This window comes from Panthera leo, chromosome E3 (assembly GCF_018350215.1).
Source record: "Panthera leo isolate Ple1 chromosome E3, P.leo_Ple1_pat1.1, whole genome shotgun sequence".
NCBI lineage: Eukaryota > Metazoa > Chordata > Mammalia > Carnivora > Felidae > Panthera > Panthera leo.
The window spans coordinates 24,624,232-24,651,587 of NC_056694.1; the positions used below are offsets into that span (position 1 = coordinate 24,624,232).

General features: G+C 37.6%; 1 protein-coding gene across 4 annotated transcripts in view; it reads left to right on the forward strand.

Annotated features, from left to right (window-relative positions):
- Positions 1-27,356, forward strand: part of DNAH3 (dynein axonemal heavy chain 3) — a 168,115-nt gene that overhangs the window by 93,799 nt on the left and 46,960 nt on the right. For all 4 annotated transcript variants that reach the window (XM_042921633.1, XM_042921636.1, XM_042921634.1 and 1 more), the window contains 5 exons: positions 608-713; positions 2,885-3,014; positions 5,467-5,712; positions 23,729-23,832; positions 26,131-26,425. In XM_042921633.1, the coding sequence (XP_042777567.1) occupies positions 608-713; positions 2,885-3,014; positions 5,467-5,712; positions 23,729-23,832; positions 26,131-26,425 (881 nt within the window). The remainder of the gene's footprint in view (positions 1-607; positions 714-2,884; positions 3,015-5,466; positions 5,713-23,728; positions 23,833-26,130; positions 26,426-27,356) is intronic.

Genomic DNA, 27,356 nt, shown 5'->3' on the forward strand with positions numbered 1-27,356 from the left:
GAGCCAGTTTCCTCATGTCTTAAAACATGACCATAAAGATATCCTTAAAGATAAAGGTCATTAAGACATAGCATAGTGCCTGACATGCAGTAGATGCTCAGTAAATGGCAGCCATATTTTAATGGGGGGAAAAAACCATGTACTACATACAATATCAGTACTTATTAATGCTAATGATAATAGTTTCTATTGATTACGAGTTTTCTATATCCTGGAAATGGCACTGAATTATTTGTTGGCATTTTCTTATTTAACCACTGTAACAGCCGTATGAACTATGTATTTTTTGTTTCTTGATTTATAGACAAGGATGAAGAATTTCAGAGATAATAAAGAAAGCTTGCCCAAGGCCACTCAGATAGTAGAATCTGGGGCTGGGATTTGAACCCAGGTCTCTCTTATTCCCAAGACCAAGCTGTTATCACTGGTCCCCATCCTTTGCTGACAAAATCTGGGCACCTTCCTTTTGGCCTAGAGCAGGCAAGGGTCTGTGCTCCACCCCAAGCTACAGCCCCTTACCTTGCCATGACTGCCTGCATTTACCTCGCCCCTGTGTGCTTGGGAGCCTAGATGTGGACCAGGCTGGTTCTCTCTTTGTGCTTGCCAGGTGTGGGATGATCTACATGGAGCCCCATCAACTAGGCTGGAAGCCCTTGAAGGACTCTTATATGGACACCCTGCCCACCAGTCTCACTGAGGAGCACAAGGAATTGGTGAGACCATCAGACTCCTTTACTTCCCCTCCCTCCCTGTCTCCCTGCTCCTCATTTCTAAGGCCTTCTAGACACATCTTTACCTTCTAATTCCAGGATGCAAGAACAGGCAGTGGCTCCCCTGCTTGCCTCTAGTTGTCTTCTTTCCTGGCTGCCTGCCATTTTTCCAACTTTGTTCTCCATGTGGAGAGGATGGGATATGGTCAATTTCTACTTTTCTTCTACCTTCTCCATCACTCCCCATCTCCCCAGTGGAGAATTCTGATGCTTGAGAACATTCTGTAAGGTGGCTGGAATGTCACTCCTTTTCCCGTTGCTCCACTAGCAGAAATATCTCTAGAAGTTGCTCTAGAGATAGGCCAGATTAGGAAGAGCTGTGTTCCTCTTTGTACTGCCACTCCCCATCCTGGTGACCTCGACTTCATACCTCTCATATCTAGGGAGCTGGAGCCAGCTTAGAAAAGCTTGTATTGCAGGTACTAAGAGTATATGTCCCCTTCTTCCCTTTCTAAAAGAGGTGTGAACATTCAGGTTAATGGGTACATGAGCACACTCTCAGCCTAGGGAATCAGGAAGGGAGAACCCAAGCTTTTGGTGGCTTTTGTCTTTCCCTGCATTAATAGAATTCTAGGAAAGTTTCTCACCGAAGAAGCCAAGAAAGGTATAGTTGGGCTCTCTTCCTACTGTGGAAATACTCTGATGAGCTATGTAGGATGGCCCCATTCCTGTCACATTTATATGAACGTACCATGTATATAATCACATACTTATACAGATACATGCCCACATGCACATCAAGAGACCAATCTATACAGGTGCACAGGAAGCCTTCAGTGCGACTCCTCAGCGTCCTTAGGACAAAGTCTAACTTCTTATCAGGGCCTCTGAAACCTCAGTCTGACCCTGTCGCCTTTCTGAACTCATCACTACCCTCTTCTTCAACTTATTACCCTGCAGCCCTTGTATTTTGTTTCCATTCCTAGAAGACCCCAGGTTTCATCACCTCAAGACTTTCGCACCTTTTCTTCCTCTTCCTGGAAATGTTGTCCCATTTTATCTTCTGAGGGATGATTCACCTTCATCATCTCAACATAAAGGCCTCCTCCTCTAAGAAGCCTTCCCTGACCACCCTACTAAGCCCTTCCCATTATTCCCCATTGTAGCATCTTTATTTGTTTCCTGCTAGTACTTTCCATGATTTGTAAGTATTTTATTTATTTCCTTGCTTGTTTAGTTATTTATTTTTTGTCTCCCCTATCCTTCAGTAATTTCTGAGAGGGCAGGAATCCTGTCTATCTTGTGGGTTGTTTATCCTCAGCACCTACAACACTGTAATTACTAGATACTCAATAAATATTTGTTGGCTGGATGAATATACCACAAATTCATGTACACATGTATATGTATTCATATATATGTTCATGTGTATGTATTCATATATACATATAAATGCATCTATATATTTATATATGGATATATATCAATATATGTATATATATATATACATGTATTTATTTAGTGATGACCTATCTACTTCCCAAAAAATGACTTAAGATAATTTACAGTGACAACCACAAATATTTTAACAAAAATGAAAAAATATCCCAAATAAGAGGATAAAGGAAAAATTTTTTGGAAAGAGTAACTGGGGTAAAGAGCAGAGATGAGAATCATTAAACCTACAAATAAGTACATATATACATACATACATACATACATACATACATACATACATACAGATAATTACTGAAAATCAGCCTTGAACTTAGCTCTGCACTTCCTATGGCCACTTTATACAGGAGTCCAGCCTAAAGTCATTTGAAAATCTTGTTTAGGGTTCCTAATGATTTTATACAAACAAGTCAGATGCCCAGTTTGGGTCCTAAAACTACTTTATGCATCTTGTAGCTGACCCACAGTAGCTCCAAGCCTCTGAGTATCCAGCTCTGGGTAGTAAAATGGGAGGAGTAGGGCTGGTCTGTGGGCTGCCTGTCCATTGAGTAGGAAGTTTAAGTCAGGGCCCTGGGTACCTTTGGTCCTTTTCCCAATACACCTACATTCAAAAATAATCAGCAACTTGACCAGCATCCTTGGCCTTCCAGAAGTGTACCAAACCCTTAGTCTTAAACTCATTTTTTGATAACGTCTTCAAATTTCATTTCTACTTTCAGGTCAATGATATGTTCATGTGGCTTGTCCAGCCCTGCCTGGAGTTTATTCACCTTCAGTGTAAATTTGTGGTCCAAACTTCTCCCATCCACCTTGCTTCCTCAATGATGAGACTATACTCCTCTCTGCTTGGTACGTGCTACTATGATTCTTGAAGGTGGGGTATATGCAGGATATTTCTTCCTCTTCCCCATCCCTTCTATTCCTGCCCCGTCCATGAGTCACAACGAGACTGGCATTTTAGTCTAGAACAAACAAGCCTTTGGAGTGGAGATAGTAGAATTTAGCGGAAGGAATCCATGTTTTGGGGCTTTAACATTAATCTTAGATTGATTTCCTGGATGTTTTTGTGCAAATTACCCCATCTTTTCTTGTGTTGGGTTTCTCGTCCACACAATGAGGATAAAAATCTCTGTCTCTCTTTACCTAACTAGGATATCCTGGAGGGAAATGAATTTACATGATACATATGAATGTATCTGAGAAAAAAAGATTCTGCAAAAAATAAGACCGGAGATTTTCATGTGTTAAGAAAACTTATAAAAATCTGATTTCACAAAATACATAGTTACACGGTCAAGAGAACTGATCACATCAGCTACAAAACTAGGGAACTTCTCCAGGACATGAGAAGTACCTAAATCATAGAACTATTTGTTTAAAGGTCCTAGAGAAGTTCCCTGTAACCATCACATATAAATCAAATTTCATTGAATTCTGTGGGAAATGACAAAGCATGTGTCCATTTGGATAACTTCTTCCTGGATGACATTTCTTTTTCAATATCTCACATAATTCAGGCTCAAGATGGATCTTCCCAGAACTTCTGTTACATGTACATTTTCTCAGCTCATTGCTTCCAAAGGCATTATAGGAACAGATTAAAAAAATGTAATATGGTGAACAGTTGAGTGGAGACTTTCTTTGGCTAAATATTATGTGATTTTTCTGAAATTAAAATTACAGGCAATTTCAAAAGCACACTAACTGCATACAATGCCATATATTTGCATCATTAGTTGCAAATTTTGCATATTTTCCCAAGCCCTGTTTCCTGTCCTTGTGTTGTATCTCCTCCAGGAAAAAAGGCATCGCATGAGAAACGGACTCATTGTCCCCAGCACTGAGTGCCCTAATATCTTGCCTTCCCAGATCTATAGCCATGAGTCCTATCAGGAGTGTTGAAAGACACACAACTACTAAAAACTGGGGACATGAACACAGACATGTCTGATTTCAGAGCCCTAACTTTTTCCTCTGTCAGTGCTAAAATGCAGGAGTACGGTAACTATGATCAATCAGCAAGGCGTTGAGCTAAAGAATACTAAATACAGTTGTTAGCCTTTTATTTTAAAATAATTTCAGGCTTGCAAAAAAATTGCTAAAGGACTATGTTGAGTCACATATCCCTTCACCTAGCTTCCTTTAAAGTTAACATCTTACATAACCAAGGCACAATGATCAAAATAAGAAAATTGAAACTGATACTAAACTATTAACTACACTACAGACTTTATTTGCAGTTCATCAATTTTTCCACAAATGTCCTTTTTCTGTTTTAGGATGCAATTCAGGAGGTCACTTTTTTTTTTTAATTGTTGTATCTCATTCGTGTCCTTCAATCTATGACAGCTCCTCAGTCTTTCCTTGCCTTTTTTTTTAAATAAACCCAGCATGGGGCTTAAACTCATGACCCCCAAATCGAGTCACATGTTCTACTGACTGAGCCAGCCAGGCACCCCTTTCCTCGTCTTTTATAACTTGGTTACTTGATAAATAATGGTCATTTATTTTATAGAATATCTCTCAATTTAAGAGATATGTTTTTTCATAATTAGATTGGGGTTATGCATTTTCAGTAAGAATACCACGAAAGTGATGATGTATCCTTCTCTGTACATCATCATGGGGCACATGATGTTGCTATATGTTATGATTGGCGAAGGCTCTGGTCAAAGTTAGCTTTGATCAGAGCCACATTTCTCCACTGTAAGAGAAGAGTTACTATGTTTTCCTTCATAATTAATAAGTATTTGGGGGGAGGGGAGACAATTTGAAACCATGCAAATATCCTATTTGCTCCTCAAATTTTCACCCACTGATTTTAATATCTATTGGATCTTGCCTACCACGGTTATTACGGCGGCATTTGCCTAATGTTAATTTTCTGTTTCTCTGTGTATTCCTTCTATATTTACTAATTAGAATTTTCTGTAAGGAAAAACTGTTCTTCCCTGTTTCTTTGCTAATTCAGTTATTTGCTGATTAAAGTATGAACTCACAATATTTATTTTATCCTACGGGTTATAATCCAATGCTATAGTTATTTTGATGCTCAAATGTCTTCAGCCATTGAGAGCTCCTTCAGGTTGGTGCCCATGTCCTTTCAAAATTAGAAAAAGTTTTTAAAACTAGCACAAAGAAATATGTGGATAAAGGATCTGGCAGGTGATGGCCACTCAGCCACTATCATTCCCCTCTCCAGAGCCCTCACAGACAAGATCACCCAGCTCACATTGTTTATAGATCTGTATATAAGCAGATATTTGCAGCTTTTCCTGAGGTTCCTTTTTCTTGCTTTTAGATGAAATCAGAAAAATAGACAAGGAGGAAAGTGAATTATTTGAAGGCCCAACAAGCCAACAGATCTTTCTCTGGCTGCAAGGTCTATTCCTCTTTGCCTTGGTGTGGACCGTGGCCGGCACCATCAATGCGGACAGCAGAAAGAAATTTGATCTGTTTTTCCGCAACCTGATCATGGGTATGGATGATAACAATCCAAGGCCCAAAAGCGTCAAACTTACCAAAAACAACATCTTTCCTGAAAGAGGTAACTTAGTACCTGTTTGTTTTGTCTTGCTATAATAATCTGGATCATATGGTTCCAAAATCCAATCAAAATGTGTGGTCCAAGTAAGGGTTTTACAATGGCCAGGTGACATTATGTAGCTTGCCTGAGTGGGTTCAAGGTCTTCAGAGCCGGCCCACATGTGTAAGAGATGGATGGCTCAAAGTCAGGGTCTTATGGGATGTTTTAACTATTGTTTTAATTTAGAAAAGTTGATATAACTTTTTTTTCCCCAAAATTACCCATAATTCCATCATTCAGACTCCAGGAGACAGAATGAGAAATATAGCACATTTGTTTTTCTTATTCCCTTCTAGCCTTATTCTGTGTGTTTACATTCATCGTATTATGTTGATTATGGCGTTAATATTCATTGTAATTTTGTCATTGTAATCTAATTTCATGTTGAAATGTTTCCATTTTTGCCATATACATTTTCTTCAAAGTGATCACTTTAATGATCTATAAATATTCTATGTGTGACATCATTTACTAAAAGATCAAAAGATTTTTTTTCTTTTAAGTGGCTTCACTATTATTTTTCTTAACACCATGATGATATATAAAAGTTATTTTTTAATATTTTACATTTAAACATGTTATTTATTTATTTATTTATTTATTTATTTATTTTTAATATGAAATTTATTGTCAAATCGGTTTCCATACAACACGCAGTACTCATCCCAACAGGTGCCCTCCTCAATGCCCATCACCCACTTTCCCCTCCCTCCCACCCCCCATCAACCCTCAGTTTATTCTCAGTTTTTAAGAGTCTCTTATGGTTGGGCTCCCTCCCTCTCTCTCTTTTTTTTCCTTCCCCTCCCCCATGGTCTTCTGTTAAGTTAGAAAATACAGAGAATAGCAGAAAATAAAAATCAGTGGTAATCCAACTACCCACAAATAAACACTTAAAATTTTTTTCTTCAAGTTTTTTTCTATATTTCTGTAACAAAAAGGAGATCATACTATAAACACTTTCCAAATAGCTTTAATTTTTGTGATTATAAAATAGTAGATAAAGGGTGATGAAATAACTTCTAGAGTGATAGTAATGTGTATATTGAGAAAGATTTGGTTTACACAGATATGTGCATTTGTCAAAACTCAGTGAATGTGCACTTAGGATTTGTACATTTCATTGCATGTAAATTTTAGCTCAAGAGAAAAAGCATAAACAAATACTGAACAGTGAATGATATAAATGCTGAAGTTTACGGGGAAGAGTATAGATGTTTTACGTTGAAGTCTGTCAAAAAATCAGATGGCTTACTTGATAGATGGATGAGCAGGTATATGATAAAACAAGTAAAAACTAATCATAAAGTTTAGGAGAAGGGTATGTAAGTGTTTGCTGTACAGTGTTTTCAGTATTTATGTTTGAAATTTTTCCTAATGATAATAATAAATGAATGAACAAGTAGGGGCCACCCACTGCCCCTGTACACACAGTCCTTCCTCAGCACATGAGGCACACTTTATCTGATATGGTCATCTGTCCCAGTGAACTGCATAGAGGCCCTGGGCCAATCCAGTATTTAGATTGTAGTACAATCATTCTGTTTTCTTTCTTTCTTTCTTTCTTTCTTTCTTTCTTTCTTTCTTTCTTTCTTTCTCTTTCTCTTTTCTTTTTTCTTTTCTTCTCTCTTCTTTTCTTTGTCTTCCCCTTCCTTCCTTCTCTCCTCCTCCTCGTTTCTCTTTTACTTCTTCTTTGATTTAGAAGATTCTTTTTTATTTTGGTAAAATATGTATAATATAAAAATTTACCATTTTAACCATTTTTAAGTATACAGTTCAGTGGTGTTAAACATTGTTGTGCACCCATCACCACCATTTATCTCCAGAACTTTTTTCATCTTCCCAAACTAACACTCCATATTCTGTAAACACTAACTCTCCATTTCTCCCCTCCTTCTGGCTCCCCTATCCCCAGCATCCACCACCCCACTTTCAGTCTCTATAAATCTGACTACTCTAGGTACCTCATTTAAATAGAATCACATAGTATTTGTCCTTTTTTGACAAGTTTATTTCACTTAGTAATAACTTCAAAATTCATCCATGTTGAAGCATGTGTCAGAATTTCCTTCCTTTTTAAGGTTGAATAATACTCTGTTGTGTGTACGTGCCACATTTTGTTCCTTTGTTCACCTGTTGATAGACATTTGAGTTACTCTCATATTTTGACTACTGTGAATAATGCAGATATAAACATGGGTGTACAAATATTTATTTGAGTCTCTTGCTTTCATTTCTTCTTGCTATGTGCTCAAAAGTGGAATTTATTTTTTTAAGTTTATTTTGAGAGAGAGAGAGAAAGCACATGCACAAGTGGGGGAGGGGCAAAGAGGGAGAGAGAGAATCCCAAGCAGGCTTTGCACTGTCAGCCCAGAGACTGACGTGGGTCTCAGGCTCACAAACTGTGAGATCATCCTGAGCCGAAACCAGGAGTTTGATGCTTAACTGACTGAGCCACTCAGGATCCCCTTACAAGTGGAATTTATAGATCATATAGTAATTCTGTGTTTAAGTTTGTGAGGAATTGGCACAATGTTTTTCATAGTACTTGAACCATCATACATCCCCACCAGCAATGCGCAAGAATTCCAATTTCTTCACATTCTCATGTATTGTTTTGTCTTGCTTTTTAGGAATAGCTATCCTGACGAGTGTGAAGTGCATTCTTGATTTTTTAAGAAAAAATATGAATAGATCATATAATAAAAAGATAAATATTTTAAAAAAGATAACCACAATTAACATTTTGATAACCATCCATTTAGACGTTTCCCTGTGCATATATGTGCCTATGGATTTATTTTTGCAAATATGGGATCATTCTGCACTTATTTCCTAGTTATTTTCTAGTTTTTGTTATCATTAACAACACTGTGATGAGCAGTATTCCGGTAGCCACCTGCTTGCTTAATCCATGATTATTTTCTTAGGATAATTTCCTAGAATTAAAATAACTGAATCAAGGATCAATAAAATTTTAAAGCTTTGATTGCTAAATTTCCCTTGTGCCTTCCCAATCCATTTCCTGAATAGGTAATCATGCCATCAACAAACAAAAATAGTTTTATTTCTTCCTTCCCAATCTTTTATTTCCTTTTTTGTTGTTGTTTGTTTTTTTTTAGTCTATTGCATAAGCTAAGACTTCCTGTATGATTTATATAGGTATGATTAGGGGGAGCATCCTTATCTTAGGGAGAAAGTATCTAGTTCCTTGCCTTAGGTATGAGATTAGCTGTAGGTGTTTTGTTGATATTCTTTATCAAGTTGAGGAAGTTCCCCTCTATACCTAGTTTACTGAGCGTTGGATTTTGTCAGATGCTTTTTCTGAATTTATTGATAATCATGTGAGTTTTCTTCTTTAGCCTGTTTCTGTAATAGATTACATTAATTGATTTTTTAAAAATTACCTTCATTTATTATTTCTCCAAAAGATTTCCTTTTTTCTTTTTTAATGTAGATCCAAACTTCTGACCTATATCATTTTCCTTCTCTCTGAAAAAATTCTATTTCCTGTGGGGCTGCCCTGCTGATTATGATTTCCCTCATTTTTTTGTTTTCTGAGAAAGCTTTTATTTCTCCTCTAGTTTGAAAATATAATCTCAGTGGATACAGAATTTTATCATGGTGAGTTTTTTCCCACCAACACTTTAAATATTTCCCTCTACTCTGTTCTTTCTGGCATACTTTCTGATGGAAAGTCCGCTATAATTCTTATCTTTGTTCCTCTATAGGTAAGATCTTCCCCAATAAACTGATGTTTTTCCAGATTTTCTCTTTGTCTTTGGTTTTCTGTTGTTTGGTTATATTATTCCCAGGTGTTGAATATGGGGTGTTTTCTTCCTTCATATTTTCTGAGCTACCTGGTTCTATAGGTTGATATCTATCATTAACTTTCAAAAGTTCTTGGCCATTATTACATTGAATATTTGTGCTTTGCTGTCTCTTCTTTTTCTGGTATTCCCAGTATTAATATCTTAAACGATTTGCAATTGGCCACAATTATCCAATAATCTGTTTTTTTTTTAAATTTTTTCCTCCATTTATTTCAGGTTAGTAAGTTTATATTGTCATATATTCCAGCTCATAGATTCTTTTCTAGGCTGCATCTAGTCTATTAATAAGCCTACCAAATGCATTCTTCATTTCTACTACAGTGTTTTTGTTTTCTCTTATTTTTCTTTTGATTCTTTTTTTTCTTCATTAGCCTAATGGATTACATTAGTTGATTTTTGAATGTTGAACCAGCCTTATATACCTGGAAGGAATAAATCCCACTTGAATGTGGTGTGTAATTTTTTCCATATATTGTTGATTTGATTTGTCAGTATTTTGTTAAGGATTTTTGCATCTGTTTTGAGGAGATATATTATCTATAGTTTTCCTTTATTGTAGTATCTTTGGTTTGGGGATCAGGGTTATGCTGACCTCATAGAATAAATATGCTTTTATTTTCTGGAGAAGATTGTAGGGTATTGTAAAATGTTTTTCTTTAAATGTTTAGTAGAATTCATCATTTAGGCCTGGTACTTTCTCTTTTGGAAGGTTATTAATTGTTGCTTCAATTTCATTAATAGATATCATTCTCTTCAAATTATCTATTTCTTCTTATATGAGTTTTGTTAGATCATGTCTTTTGAGGAATTGTTTTATTTCATCTAAGTTATCAAATTTGTGGTCGTAGAGTTGTTCATAATATTCCTTTATTATCTTCCTAATGTCTCTGGTATCAGTAGTGATGGTTCCTCTTTCATTTCTGATATTAGTAATTTGTGTCTTTTCTCTTTTTTTCTTGGTTGGCCTAACTAGAGGTTTATCAGTTTTATAACCTTTTCCAAGAAACAGCTTTTGGTTTTGTTGATTTTCTCTATTGATTTTTTCTGTTTTCAACTTCATTGAGTTCTACTCTAATTTTTATTATTTATTTTATTCTGCTTATTTTGGATTTAATTCACTCTTCATTTCTAGTTTCCTAAGGTGGAAGCTTAGATTATTGATTTTAGAGCTTTCTTCATTTCTAATATATGCGTTCAATGCTAAATTTCTCTGTAAGCATTTCTTTCACTGCATCCCACAGATTTTGAAAAGTTGTGTTTTCTTTCTTTTGTTTGTTTGTTCTTTCTTTTTGAGAAAGAGAAAGAGAGGTCACTCAAGCAAGGGGCAGAGAGAGAAAGAGAATCCCAGAGAGGCAAAGAGAGAGAGAAGTGGGGCTCACCCGAAGTGGGGCTTGTGTTCACCCAACATGGGACTCAAACTCATAAACCATGAGATCATGGCCTGAGCCAGTCAGATGCTTAATGACTGAGCCACCCAGGCACCCCTAGAAATCTTTTTCTTAATCTTCAAGTATTTGGGGATTTTCCAGCTATCTTTTTGTTACTGATTTCTAGTTTAATTGCATTGTGGACTGAGAGTATACACTGTATGATTTCTACTCTTTAAAAATTTTAAGGTGTGTTTTATGGCCCAGAATGTGGTCTCTCTAGGAGAATGTTCCATGTGAGCTCAAAAAGGATGTATTCTGCTGTTGTTGAAGTAATCTATAAATGTCAGTGAGGTCCAATTGATGGTGAAGGTGCTGTTTAGTTTAACTATATCCTCACTCATTTTCTACCCAATGTCAATTGCTGATAGAGGGGGACTGAAGTCTCCAACTATAATAATTGGATTTTTCTATTAATTTTTGCAATTCTATCAGTTTTGCCTTATGTATTTTGGTGTTCTTTTCACATTTGTAGTACGAAAATAGTATCTAGTTTTAATTTCTTCTCTTTTTAACTGTGAGATTGAATTATATATATATAATTAATTATTAATTATATGTTATATGTAATTTATTATTAATTAATAATAATTATTATCAATATAATAAATACATATACTTATAATGTAATATAAATTATATTCTAAATTATCATTTATAATAAATAAGTAATAATTGATAATTAATTATATATAATTAAATCTCACAATTAAAAAGAGAAGAAATTGAAATTAGATTATATAGGGGCCCCTGGGTGGCTCAGTCGGTTAAGCGGCCGACTTCGGCTCAGGTCATGATCTCGCGGTCCGTGAGTTCGAGCCCCGCGTCAGGCTCTGTGCTGACAGCTCAGAGCCTGGAGCCTGTTTCAGATTCTGTGTCTCCCTCTCTCTGACCCTCCCCCATTCATGCTCTGTCTCTCTCTGTCTCAAAAATAAATAAACATTAAAAAAAATTAGATTATATATTATTTTATAATTATTATGTTATATAATTATTAATATAATTATATTATAATTGATAACTATTGAGATTATATTAATCATATAATTAATAATTAATTATATTATATATATAAAGCAACTGTTTGTTTCACCTATGTTCTGAATGGTTTGTGTTCTTTTTTTAATATTCTACTGTAGGGTTTTGTTTTGTTTTTTAACATACTGTATCTAGATGTATGTCTCCTTTTGTCTATTTTCCCTGGAATGTGATGAGGCCTTTCCATCATCGAGGGAAATTTTTATTGTCTGGCTTCCATATCTATCATCTCTTTCCTTATTTTTGAGTTTTTGCCTTTTTAAGATAGTTTTTTTTTTTCATTTTAATATGTCACCCACAACTTCAGTTATGCTTTTAGTGCCTTGCATGGTGTTGGTTCTGGTGTTGTTACCTATTGTTTCCTTATGATCCTTTCTTAGTGTAATGATTAAAAACAAGTCACATTGTCAGGGCTTGAGTCCTGCCTTCAATACTTAGTAGTGAGGAAGTTCCTTATCCCCTCTCAGTCTCCTCATTTATAAAATGGGGACAGGGCACCAGGGTGACTGTCACTTAAGCATCCAACTCTTGGTTTCGGCTCAGGTCATGATCTCATGGCTTGTGGGTTCATGAGTTCAAGCCCCACATGAGGCTCTGTGCTGACATCATGGAGCCTGTTTGGGATTCTCACTCTCTCACTCTCCCTCTCTCTCTGCCCCTTCCCCCCGCATATAATAACAGTATGCAGTCATGGTGTTCTTACAAGAATTAAATGAGTTAACACATGTAAACACATTTAGAATAAAAGCACGGTATATAGAAGATGTTAAATATCAGCAATTTTTATTGCTGTCTTATCATTGTCACCATCATTCTATTAGCTCATCCATCTTCCTTTTTTTATCTCATGTGGCCTTTTTATCTTAGCCTGTTTTCTCCTTACTGCTTTCTTTCCTGTTTCATTAAAATGATAGCAATCAACCAGAAAAGACCCCAAATAGCCAAAACAATCTTGAAAAAGAAAAACAAAGCAGGAGGCATCACAATCCCAGACTTCAAGCTATACTACAAAGCTGTAATCATCAAGATAGTATGGTACTGGCACAAGAACAGACACTCAGATCAATGGAACAGAATAGAGAACCCAGAAATGGACCCACAAACATATGGCCAACTAATCTTTGACAAAACAGGAAAGAATATCCAATGGAATGAACACAGTCTCTTCAGCAAGTGATGCTAGAAAAACTAGACAGCAACATGCAGAAGAATGAACATGGACCACTTTCTTACACCATACACAAAAATAAACTCAACATGCATGAAAGACCTAAATGTAAGACAGGAAGCCATCAAAATCCTTGAGGAGAAAGCAGGCAAAAACCTCTTTGATCTTGCCCACAGCAACTTCTTATTCAACACGTCTCTGGAGGCAAGGGAAACAAAAGCAAAAATGAACTACTGGGACCTCATCAAAATAAAAAGCTTCTGCACAGCGAAGGAAACAATCAGCAAAACTCAAAGGCAACCGACAGAATGGGAGAAAATATTTGCAAGTGACATATCAGATAAAGGGTTAGTATCCAAAATCTATAAAGAACTTATCAAACTCAACACAAAAAACAAATCATCCAGTGAAGAAATGGGCAAGAGACATGAATAGACACTTCTCCAAAGAAGACGTGCAGATGGCCAACCGACCATGAAAAATGTTCAATATCACTCATCATCAGGGAAATACAAATCAAAACCACAATGAGATACCACCTTACACGTGTCAGAATGGCTCACATTAACAATTCAGGCAACAACAGATGTTGGCGAGGATGTGGAGAAAGAGGATCTCTTTTGCGTTGTTGGTGGGAATGCAAGCAGGTGTAGCCACTCTGGAAAACAGTATGGAGGTTCCTCAAAAAACTAAAAATAGAACTACTCTACAACCCAGCAATTGCACTACTAGGCATTTATCCAAGGGATACAGGTGTGCTGTTTTGAAGGGACGCATGCACCCCCGTGTTTACAGCAGCACTATCAACAATAGCCAAAGTATGGAAAGAGCCCAAATGTCCATCGATGGATGAATGGATAAAGAAGATGTGGTATATATACACAATGGAGTATTACTCAGCAATCAAAAAGAATGAAATCTTGCCATTTGCAACTACGTGGATGGAACTGGAGGGTATTATCCTAAGTGAAATTAGAGAAAGACAAAAATCATATGACTTCACTCATATGAGGACTTTAAGAAACAGAACAGATGAACATAAGGGAAGGGAAACAAAAATAATATAAAAACAGGGAGGGGGATGAAACAGAAGAGACTCATAAGTATGGAGAACAAACTGAGGGTTACTGGAGGGGTTGTAGGAGGGGGGAAGGACTAAATGGGTAAGGGATACTAAGGAATATACTCCTGAAATCATTGTTGCACTCTATGCTAACTAATTTGGATGTAAATTTTAAAAAATAAAAAATTAAATTAAAAAATGGTAGCAATCATCATCATCATCATCATCATCTTTTTGTAGTCTATTTAGGATTCCAAACAGTTTCTTGAAATTTGGTTTTGAGTCTTGCGTTAAACAAGGTTCAAGGATATACTCTTGAAGTATAATCTCCATATTATATTCCTTTATATTGCAGTATTTTTTCACAGTTTCCGTATGCTGTTTTCTGCTTCCTCTATCCTTCCAGATCAGTCTGTTCATGCTTTGTGTCAACAAAGATGGTTCATGAAGTTCCCTTGACCCCACTCTTGGCCCACTTTGTGTCAACATCTTTCCTTTCCTTCTGCAGCTAGCAGGCTAGTGATATATATATATATACAACTCCCACTCAGTTTCCAGGTAACTTTGCCCTATAACATCTCCTATCTACTGTGATGGCCTGTGTCCTCCCTCCACATCCTACTCAACTGATGCGCTATTTAAAACAAAAATTCCACATATACGGCTTCTTTGTCTATCTTCTTTTGCAGTACCTACTTTACTTAAAAGCCAATTTGGTTCTGAAAAGACCATTCATAAGACTAAAATGACACCTTGCAAGTGATCATTGCAAACCTGTCCATGGGAAGTTAAGCTTTACTTTTTCTTCATGGTAATCCCACATCTCTCTTTTTGCTAGTTTTCCAAATTGTCACAGCTTTTGGACATGATCAGGGTAAATAATATTCATATAACACTTTTAAAATAAACCTAAATGCTATAAACTCTGCTCTAGAGTAAGAAGCAATAGGATGGCCAAGATCCAATGACCACATATGATCAACTAATGCCATCTGTTGGAGGCAGCCTTTTCTATTTGTTTCATCTCTAAACATTCTAGAAAAGGGAAGTTTCTCAACAGAGGGGCATTTGTGGCTCTTTACTCTGGAAGACCATATCTCACTGAATTTAAGGTGTTCTGACTGACTCCTCCTTACTCATATGGTCTGGGACCCTACTGCACTTCTCAGCTATACGGGGCACCTGGGTGGCTCAGTCAGTTAAGTGTCCGACTTCGGCTCAGGTCATGATCTCGCAGTCCGTGAGTTCAAGCTCCCCCACTCATGCTCCTGCTCTCTCTCTCTCTCTCTTGCTCTCTTTGTCTCAAAAATAAATAAATATTTAAAAATTAAAAGAAAAAAATAAGAGGCAAGGATAAGGAGAAAATGAGACAGTACTCCTGGATTAATACCTGGTAGGGCAAAGGAACAGCTACACAATTTTCTGTGTGGGATGGAACCTGAGTCTCTGCATCCTAGTGGCCTTTATTGCCTTTCCTCATGAAATCTCTTTTTAAAAAAATTTTTTTTAACATTTATTTATTTTTGAGAGAGAGCGTGAGTGAGGGAAGGGCAGAGAGAGGGAGACACAGAATCTGAAGCAGGCTCCAGGCTCCGAGCTGTCAGCACAGAGCCTGACATGGAGCTCGAACCCATGAACCGTGCGATCATGACCTGAGCCAAAGTCAGATGCCTAACCGACTGAGCCACCCAGGCGCTCCCCTCATGAAATCTCTTGAGGTAAGATTTCTTATTCCAGCTGGAGATGCTGCTCAGATTTTTTTTTTTTTTCAGTTTTTATTTTCAATGACATCATTCCACTTCTTTTTCTTTTTGGCTTAATAAGTATTTTAGTGTGAAATTTCAAAGTGCCTAGCCAGAACCCATTTGAATCAAAGACATGTTTTAAGTACTAAGTATGCTTTTTTATATATAACAACTTTATGGAGGTATAATTTACATACCATAAAATTATCCCATGTAAGTGTACAAATCAGTGGCTTTTAGTAAATTTGCATAGTTGTGCAACTGTCACCATAATCCAATTTCAGAACATTTTCATCACCCTGGTAGGATCCTTCAGGCCCATTTCCAATTAATCCCTGTTCCCATCTTCAGTCCCAGGCAACCACTGACCTGCTGTCTATATATTTGCCTTTTTCTGGTATTTCATATGCATGAAATCATGGAGTATGTGACCTCTTGTGTCTAGCTTTGAGTATACATTCTTATTACCACCTTAAAAAGCTTTAAATGCCTTTCTAGCCTTTCCACAAGGAGCCAAGGTTAAAATTCTCATGGTAAGACCTCCAGGGAGGCTTCCCTGACCTTATGGGACATTGTGTTCTGGGCTTTTCAAATTCAGGAGCTGTGGGATAAGTAGACTTCTGAGATAAATGATGGAGGAACTACACTAGGGAGCATACGTTAAGGAAAGCAAACAGACGTTTGAGGGATTCTCTCAGGGTTGGGTTCACATCATCTGACATGTATCCTTGTTTGTCAACTAAGAAATTTATTTATCCATCTATTCATCTATTCACTGTATGCCCTTTATCTTTTTTTAATTTATTTATTTAAATTCAAGTTAGTTAACATACAGTGTGGTATTGGTTTCAGGAGTTGAACCTAGTGATTCATCACTTACATATAACCCCCAGTGCTCGTTAACCCAACAAATGCCCTCGTTAACACCCATCACCCATTTAGTCCATCCCCCCACCCACCTTACCTCCAGCAACCCTCAATTCATTCTCTGTATTTAAGAGTCTCTGAGGGTTTGCCTCCCTCTATGTTTTTATCTTATTTTTTCCTTCCCTTCTCCTATGTTTATCTGTTGTGTTTCTTTTAAATATATATTTTTTTGAGTCAGAGAGATAGAGCACAACCAGCAGAGGGGCAGAGGGAGAGGGAGACACAGAATCTGAAGCAGGCTCCAGGCTCTGAGTTCTCAGCACATAGCCCGATGAGGGGCTCAAACCCGTGAACCATGAGATCATGACCTGAGCCGAAGTCAGACGGTTAACCAACTGAGCCACCAGGCACCCCTATCTGTTGTTTCTTAAATTCCACATATGAGTGAAATTACATGGTATTTTGTCTTTCTCTGACTGACTTATTTCATTTAGCATAATACACTCTAGTTCCATCCATGTTGCAAATGTCAAGATTTCATTCTTTTTGATCACTGAGTAGTATTCCAGTGTGTGTGTGTGTGTGTGTGTGTGTGTGTGTGTGTATCTCACATCTTCTTTATTCATTCACCAGTGTGCGCCCTTTGAAACCTCACTCCTTTGTTGAAAAGTTTACCTTATTGGAGTGCCTGGGTGGCTCAGTTCGTTGAGCGTCTGACTTTGGCTCAGGTCACGATCTCACACTTTGTGGATTCGAGCCCCACATCGGGCTCTGTGCTGATAGCTCACAGCCTGGAGCCTGCTTCAGATTCTGTGTCTCCCTCTCTCTCTGCCCATTCCCTGCCCATGCTCTGTCTCTTTCTCTCTGTCTCTCTTTCAAAAATAAATAAACATAAACATTTTTTTAAAAAGTTAACCTTATTCTCCCAAGTGCTGGAGAAGAACACAGGGTGAAGTGGGGGGGAGGTCAGAGGTAATAGAGACAGAATATGCCTTCCTGGATTTCTACTATTCTCTCCTTTTCTTCCCTTGTACTTGGAACAGAGTTTGAATTAAAATCACAGTGCAGAGTGAACAAGAGCCATTACTCTGATAAGAACCAGAGACCTAGAGGTGAATCTTCTCAGTGCCTGTGTGCTCAGAGCTATGCTACATGTTTGACACATATATCTCTCATTTACCCTCTACAGTGACTCTCTGAGCTTCACATAAAATCAGGCCCATTTTACAGGTGTACAAATGGTAACCTTGGCCAAGGTCACATCGCTTAGCAAATCTACTTTTACTCACTTGAGGCTTTTCTCTTTGGCCTTAATCTTCCTGTGTCAAGCAACAAACTAGCTCTATTGAATCATAACATCCAGGGAAGGGAGACAAATGCTTTTCTGAATCATGCTTTTAGTGTCTCCTTTTTTGTTGTAAAACAATTCAGTTCTATTTTTTAAAAACGACCAAAAAGTATCTCTTTGTTCATACCACCCTGTCCCAAGTATGTCAGAAAAACTTTTCTCTGTTTTGTCTACCTGATTTCATCTCTTTACCTCTTTAGCATAATGACATATGTTCTATTTTTTATTCTATTTTCATCTGTCATTGCTTTTTGAAAGCAATTTGATATGTTGATACTTAGTTTTTGCAAAATATTCCATTCATCTCATAAGACATAATTTTGACTGGTCTCCTAATGTGAGACATGTAAATTATTTCCAAATTTTTGCTATCACAGATGGTGCTGCATAGCCATGTATAGAGATTATTTTCATTCTGAATTATTTCCTTATGATAAATTCCCAGAAGTGGGATTTCTGGCTTAGACTACAGAACATTTTTGTAGCTCTGTAAGCATAATGCCAGATTGCTTTCTAAAAGTGTTTTGCTAGATTAACTTCTAGGTAAAGCTGCAGAGGGGTGTAGGATAACAGAGCTCCCTCCTTTAATACCTAGTGAAATGAACAAAAACAACAACAAAATTAAGCCTAAAAATATCCCAGCAATAATTATAGAAAATGTTCCATCTTGATTCTGTCTATAAACATTAAGAAGTGATGGACAGGAAAAGTAAAACTAAGATCTGGCATGCTGCATCTTCCAACCTAGGACCCCCCCCCCCCCCCCCCCCCCCCCCGTCCTCCTAAGAGTGGTTTTGGGAGGAAAGGTGGTGAGTTGACAAAATTCTGAGAGTTCTCACTGGTAATCACCCCTGTGGAGAGAAGTGGATTACAGTGGCCTGCAGATGCAAAGAATGTCTATGAGAAACCCTTGGGCATGAAGCACCTGCATGCTTCTGTAGAATCTTAATACAAGTGGGAGAAACTATGAGGGTTTGCACCTTCCACAGTCTATGCTGCATCAGGGTTGTGAGATGATGATACAGGAATGTGGGACATGTTGCTAGCTGGGATGGGAGTGGCATCATAGTTCAGGAACCTTGGCCAAATTGTAGAAAGAGAGTGTAGAGCCCAGGTTTCCTAGCAGGGGCAATTGAGAATTTTCTTTTACTCGGTCCATGTAACCTCATGCTACAAAAAACAAAGCCACTCACTAATCCTTGAATTGTGGTCAGGAAAGTGGAGGAGATAAACTGGCCTCAGATAACATTAGGAAAGATGTCAAGAACTTACCTGATTGTAACAGAGCAAGAATGGTATGGAAATTGCAAACGAGAGAGAGAGAGAGAGAGAGAGAGAGAGAGAGAGGCAGACAGACTGAATGAATCTAAAAGAAAAATTACCTAAGAAACATAAAATATTTCTGTTGAAAGAACTTAGTTATAACAATTTAATTTCTTAAAAAGTTCATAGATGAACATGTGGTACTGGCAAAAGGATAGATATTTAGCTCAGTGGAATATAATTGAGAGTTCATAAACAAGCCCCTCACATTTATGGTAACTTGCTTTTTGGCAAGGGTACCAAGATAATTAAATGGAGAAAGAATAATCTTTTCAACAAATGGTGCTGGGACAGGTGAATATTTGTCATAAAATAATGAATTTGGACCTCTACTTTGCACCATAGTCAAAAATTAACTCAACATGAATGAAAGTCCTAAATTTAAGAATTAAAACTTGTAAAATTACTAAAGAAAAAATAGGCGCAAATCTTCATGACCTTGGACTAGACAATGGTTTCTTAGGACACCAAAAGCACAGGCAATAACAATAACAACAAATAGGTAAACTGGACTTAATCAAAATTAAAAACTTTTGTGCTTCAAAGGACAATACCAAGAAAGTGAAAAGACAACCCACAAAATGGGTGAAGCCTTTTTACAATCATATGTATGATAAGGGACTTCTATCTGGAATATATAAAGAGGTACTACAACATAATAATAAAAAGATAACCCTACTAAAAAATGGGCAAAGTAACTGAATAGACATTTCTCCAAAGAAGATACACAAAGAGTCAATAAACACGTGACAACATTGTTAGCCATCAGGAAATGCAAATCAGAAGCACAATGAGATACCACTTCACAACTAGGATGAGAATAATAAAAAAGAAAACAACAAGTGTTGGTGAGAACATGGGAAAACTGGAACCCTTACATACATAATGGAAATGTTAAATGGTACAGCAGAGTTGGAAAACAGTATTTGACAGTTCCCCAAAACTTAAACATAGAGTTGCCATATGACCCAGCAATTCTATTCCTAGTTCTATGCCCAGGAGAAACAAAAACATGTCTACCCACAAACTTCTACACAAATGTTCATAGCAGCGTTATTCATAAAGGCCAAAAAGTAGAAACAATCCAAGTGTCCATCAATAGATAAATGCATAAATAAAAATATCCATATAATGGAATATTACTCAATAATTTAAAAAATTGAAGTAATAATACATGCTACAACATGGATGAACCTTAAAAATATCATGCTCCCAGATGCCTGGATGGCTCAGTTGGTTAAGCATCCAACTCTTGATCTCATGATCCCTGCATCCAGCTTTATGCTGACATCACCAAGCCTGCTTAGGATTCTCTCTCTCCCTCTCTTTCTTTGCTCCTCCCCAACTCGTGCATGCGCTCTCTCTCTTAAAATAAATTAATAAACTTAAAAATATATATAAATCATAATAAGTAAAAGAAGACAGCTACAAAAGAACACATATTGTGTGATTTCATTTACATGAAACATCTGGAATACACAAATCTGTAGAGACAGTAGATTAGTGGTTGCCTAGTGCTGAGAGTAGGAGGGGGAAATGAGGGGTAACAACTAGGAGATATGGGGTTTCTTTTTCATGTAATGAAATGTCTTAAAATTGGTTATAGTATAGTTGCACAACTATGAATATTAGTACATCACATATACGTTTTTAGTAAAGCTATCTTTTAGAAGTTTGTAGATGAGGTGAAAAAATCACAGAATTAGAGGAAAAGAGGGATTGAAAAACCACAAAACAAATTGACAATGAGACAGTACCATTAGTGGTCTAATAAATACATTAGGAACAGCAAGAAATAAAATGTATAAATCTAGGTATCTCATAAATGGCTTAGAGGGGAGGTTTGAGAGAACTACACTTACTATAGAAGAAAAAAAAACAAATACATTAAAGCAATTATCAATATGATTGATATAGAGGCCAAATCATGCTGATTCCTTAAGTGGGTAACCCAGTAAATAGTATACACAATATATACAAAGGTATATATGAGAGGAGGGGTTTCTGGGTGGCTCAGTCAATTGAGTGTCTGATTCTTGATTTCAGCTCAGGCCATGATCCTAGAGTTGTGGGATTGAGCCCCACATCCGACTCTGCTGAGCATGGATCCTGACTGCATTCTCTCTCCCTGTCCCTCTGCCCCTCTCCTCCACTTACTCTCTCTATATATATAATAAAAAATAAAATAAAAAATTTTAAAAAGATATAAATGAGAAATTGTTCCTCAAATGAACAACTGTTTCTACAGATTATGAGTATGCCATGTTTCAAGAAAAAGTGATAAAGAATAATTGAACAAAACATATAGCCTGATTAAATTATTAAATTTACAGATAAAAGAAATTACATGATACATATAGATAAGGAAAAAAAGTCCAGTGAAGAGGGAAATATCTGATGGACCTCAGATTTCCACACAGCAACTTAGTATACAGAGAAACATAAGAGAACAGTCAGAAGTCTGAGGGAAAGAAAATGTGACCTGAGAATATCACTCTCAGCCAAGTCATTGTTCAAAAACAAAATCAGTTGGCAGATACTTCCAAACTTGCAAGAGCTGAGAGAATGAAGCACCGTAAGTCCCTTCTTGGGGGGGAAAAAAAAAGGAAAGAAAATAAATTTTCCGACTAACAGATCGATCAAAACAAAGAGCTTTTAAATGGGCTGTGTTAGAAGCCATGAATTTGAGCAATGAATCTATTGAAACTAGACCTAAGACTAAGGAATGGGAGAATTATGGTCATCATCAACAACAAAAGGAGTCAGAGGAGAGGAGATGGAAGGAAAAGTGAGTTAATCACTCATAGCTTATGAATGAATCAGGGAAATTGGTCTAACATTGAGTCACATGTATTTACAAATGAAATATAATGTCAGGATTTGCTACAAAAGACTCCACACAAACAAAGGAGAATGGAAAGGAAAGGGAGTTGGTTAAGTGTCCAACTCTTGATTTTGGCTCAGGTCACACTCTCACTATATGTGAGATCAAGCCGCTCATTCAGCTCTGCGATGACAGCATGGAGCCTGCTTGGGATTCTCTCTCCCTCTCTCTCTGCTCCTCCCCTGCTTGCTCTCTCTCTCTCAAGATAAATGAACATTAAAAAAAAAGAAATTTAACATCTTTATTTTAAAATAGTATAATGGATGATATATATAACATATATGTGATACATATAATATATGTGATATGTAAGTATATAATATATGGTATACATTAATAGAATATATAATTCTATATTAATATATCACATATAATTATATATCATAGTATAACATATAATGTCAAATGATCTTATTCTTATCAAATCCTTTCATCTGTCCTTCCATGTTCAATGTGTTTGTGTGTCTAAAGAGAAAGCTAGAAGGATTGCCATCAAAAGTTATTTCTAGAGGGACGCCTGGGTGGCTCAGTTGGTTAAACATCCGACTTCAGCTCAGGTCATGATCTCACAGTTCGTGATTTCAAGCCCTGTTGGGCTCTGTGCTGCCTGGAGCCCACCTTGAGTTCTGTATCTCTCCCTCTCTCTCTGCCCCTCCCCTGCCCCTGCTCCTGCTCACGCTCTCTCTCTCTCTCTCTCAAAAATAAATAAACATTTTTTAAAAAAAAATTTAAAAAGCTATTTCTGGATGTGAGATGATTTATTTCCTCCTTTTATTGTCCTTTTCAGTACTTCCCATTTAATGTATTAAAATAATTATTTATATAATTAGTACCTATCATTTTTTATGCAAACTGTAGAGTCATTACTCTCTAAAAGATATTTTTCCAATTTATACAGTTACCATTAATGTGTAAGTTTTATGGGGCGCCTGGGTGGCTCAGTCAGTTAAGCGTCCAACTTCGGCTCAGGTCATGATCTCGCGGTTTGTGAGTTCGAGCCCCACATTGGGCTCTGTGCTAACAGCTCAGAGCCTGGAGCCTGCTTCAGATTCCGTGTCTCCTCCTATCTCTGCCCCTCCCATGCTCATGCTCTGTCTCTCTCTGTCTCTCAAATAAATAAACGTTAAAAAAAATTTTTTTTAAATGTGTAAGTTTTACCACAGCTTGGCTAATACTGGTAGATACACATTTTCAGATGTCTTATAACTGAGGTGGTTAAACACCTCAAATATGAAATGTAAACCCCTGGGGTGCTAATGACCTGTTTTGTTTCTTTGAATCCAGGGAGCATCTATGATTTTTATTTCCTCAAGGAAGGTAGTGGACATTGGTACACATGGACAGAGTATATTACTAAAGAAGAGGAAAATATCCCAGCTAATGCCAAGGTAAAAGAGAGGTATTTGTCATGGAACTTTGGTTTCTAAAATGACCTGAACTTTCTCCAAGGTGGAGGAATTAACATCAACTCTTTATTAGCATTTTTAAGAACTTTCTTTAGAAAAAGTTTCAAACATGAGCTGGATCAGCCTTCAAAAGCTTGGACTTTAGAATTAGAGGCACAGATTCCTTACTCAGCCCTCACACTCTCTGCCTCAGTTTACTCAGCTACACAATAGCAAAAAAAATACTTGAAGGATGTTTGAGAGAATTGAAGGTAATATACCTGAACACGTGGCACACATCATGTGCTAGATCCATGTTGATTGCTATTTTGATTATTATCATTGTCATGTGGTCAGTTATCAATGCTGGGGGGTCATCAGTCCAATGCTGGGCAGTCATCAGTCTTACCTCTCAGACATCTCAGCCAAAAAGGATCATTGTCTTTTCTTCAAAATTCCCAGAGAAAGATTTCCTTGATCAGAATTCTCAGAAAAACAGGTCTAGCTGTTTTTCTCGGCTCCAACTTCTCCTTGTAGAAAATTTGCCTCTATTAGTGTTTCTAGTGAACACACTTTACCTTTCTGGGGGTGGTTGCAGATCATTCAGGCCCCAGATGGAGTGGTGGACAATGTATAGAAAAGTGGGAATATTGACAGTCAAGTCAGGCAGCCAGCAGGGTGACAGCTGCTCCTGAAGATGGTGTGATAAGCAGAGGTGGATGTGTGCTGAATTTTGGGCACACTCTGGGGGCTGAGTGTTGTGCAGAAGCCCTGAGCATGGAGGTCCAAAACTTTAATTCTCCTTAAAGAACTTAGTCACCTGAACCTCCAGGGGGGGTTGAAATAACACTGAATTCATACAAATAAGAGAGTCCTATGCAGAGAAGATTTTAAGTTGTGCTGAAAATTTTCCCCTTGTCAAAGTGTTGTGGTCTTTGAAAATAAAAATCTCTGAAACCCAACTTGCTTTAAATTCCATCTTGATAGAAAAATAAGCATTTTTCACCTGGCCCTGTATTCAGCACCACTTACTGGCCACATGGCTTTGGACAAATGAGCCAGTAATCTTCCAGCCTCAGAGGGTTACTGGGAAAACTGCAGGGGATAATATAGGCAAAGCCTCCAAAGCTCAACACCTATTAATGCTCTTCCTCTATACTTCAGTTCCCTTGCCTTGTCCCTTTTCCTTTGAGCAAATTACTTATCAAAAGAAGCCCAGCCTTTTTCTGCCGATATTTACAGGGCTGCCTTGTTGCACAGACTCACTTGATGCCATTGGCATTGTGGTCTAGCTTTGCTTTAGTGGCACCATTTACATAAAACACAGTAGGAATGGTACTTTCTGGAGTTGTGCAACACACTGGCTCCATGTTCACTAGCCCCTTCCAGCCTAAACATAAGGAGATGTCAGCATATGATATACATCTTCCAGTCCCTTCCTCTGTCCCCATGGAAGGACCAAATGTGACCAAATGGCCAATGACAGTGTTCAGGCTCAAAGAAGCCAAGCTAAGGTAAGGTATTCTACTCAAAGTAATAGGGAGTCCATGACTCCAAACCAAGCCCTTAGAGTCCAGTTGGGGTTTGAATACCAGGAAGAGTGTTGTAATCCCCATATTGGAAAAAGGGTTAAGTGGGGGTGGGTCCTAGAACCAGGGATCCAAGTGTTGGAAAAAGGCAGAACAGGAGTGAGTGCAGGGAAGGGGGCTAAGTGTCACAACCCACCCTCCTGAGCCAAGCAGTATGGAAGATGATATATGGGAGGTGGACCTTCCTTGCCTGGGGCAAGGCATACAGGTTGGTTCAGAGCAATGATCTCAGAGGGCAACAACTATAAACTGATCATTAGTGTAATTGGTGTTTATTCCTTGATAGTTCAGTGGTTAAGAATATAGACTTTGGAATCAGACAAGCTAGAATTCAAGTCCTTGTATTTCCACTTACTTGTTGTATTACTTGGGCAAGTTGCAAGTTGTATTACTTGGGCAAGTTGCCCAAGTTGGACCTTGGGCAAGGTCCAAAAAGGTCTGGACCTCAGTTTCCTCATCTACAAAACAGTGCCAATAATGCCCATTTTGACCTGTATGATCTCATTTTAATCCTCAAAGCATGTCAGTGAACTGGATGCCATTATTATCGCATTTAAAAGGTGAAGAAACAGAGGCCCTTGACGAGGTTAAATACTCACTTGAAGTCATAAAGGTAGTAAGGGATGGAGCTGAATGGATAGTAAGTATCCTGAATGCCAAACCCAGCATCTTTGGCCCAGTAATAAGACTGTTCCATATCTTTGCGGTACAGGTCTCAGAACTCATCATCTCCACAATGGAGACAGCCAGGCAGTCTTTCTTCTTGAAAACATACCTGGACCATGAAATTCCAATGCTATTTGTGGGGCCCACAGGCACTGGCAAATCAGCCATTACCAACAATTTCCTTCTCCACCTTCCCAAAAGCACCTACCTGCCCAACTGCATCAATTTCTCTGCCAGAACCTCAGCCAGTCAAACTCAAGATATCATCATGTCCAAGCTGGATCGACGGCGGAAGGGTCTTTTTGGGCCTCCCGTAGGGAAGAAAGCAGTGGTATTTGTGGGTAAGGCATTGGCCTGAATCTAAACATAACCAGATGCTTCTGTGCTGCAGCAAACCAGAACTTCCCTTTGTAGGGCCAATGTACAATTCTTTTACTCTCTCTGAGACATAATATATTTCTGGTTAATGTAGTGTTCCTTCCCTCCCTTTTTCTTCTCCATCCTTCTTTCTGTCCTTCCTTCCCTCCTTCCTCCCATTTTTATCCTTCCCCCTTCCCTCCCACTCTCCCATGTTTAATTTTGACTTTCCTTTCCTTCTTTCATTACCAAGTATTTGTTGATTAAGTGCTACATGTCATATTTTCAGTAAGTAAGTTGTAGTCCAGGCCTTTTTGACCTGAGGTAACCTCCAAGTTTCTCCTGAGAGGAAGATGAGCCTTTGGATCAAGCAAGGTTAGCCTGTAGTGAGAATTCGTTCCAGAAGGGTTTTTACCCTCTTGGATCTCCAAAAGCAACACTCACTTTGTGATAAACTCCTTATTCCATTTTTTTTTGTCAGATAAATGTTATCAGTAAATGAAGAAACCTAATATTTGCTAAATAAGTATTTTGAAATAAGCACACTGAATATCCCCAGGATTTTACCTGTTTACAAAGCACTTCCTCATTTATTTCGTTTGAGCCTATTATCCCTTTGAGGTTATTAACCATCATTCTCATTTTACTAGTGAGATTGAGGCTCCAGAAGGTTAAATTCTCTGTCAGACATCTAGAAAATTCTGGAGCCATAACCCAAATCCAGATTTCTTGGTGCCAAATACATGATATTTTTTCACCATCTTACTGCTAACTCATAGGGTTTTCATTTAGTAAAAGTAATGCCCTAGTCTTCTGGGTTATCTCATATCCTGTCCTTAAAATTCATGTATTGATAGTGAATATTGCATGTATTTATATCCTTACCCACTAACATTACCTTCTTAAAGGCAGAGA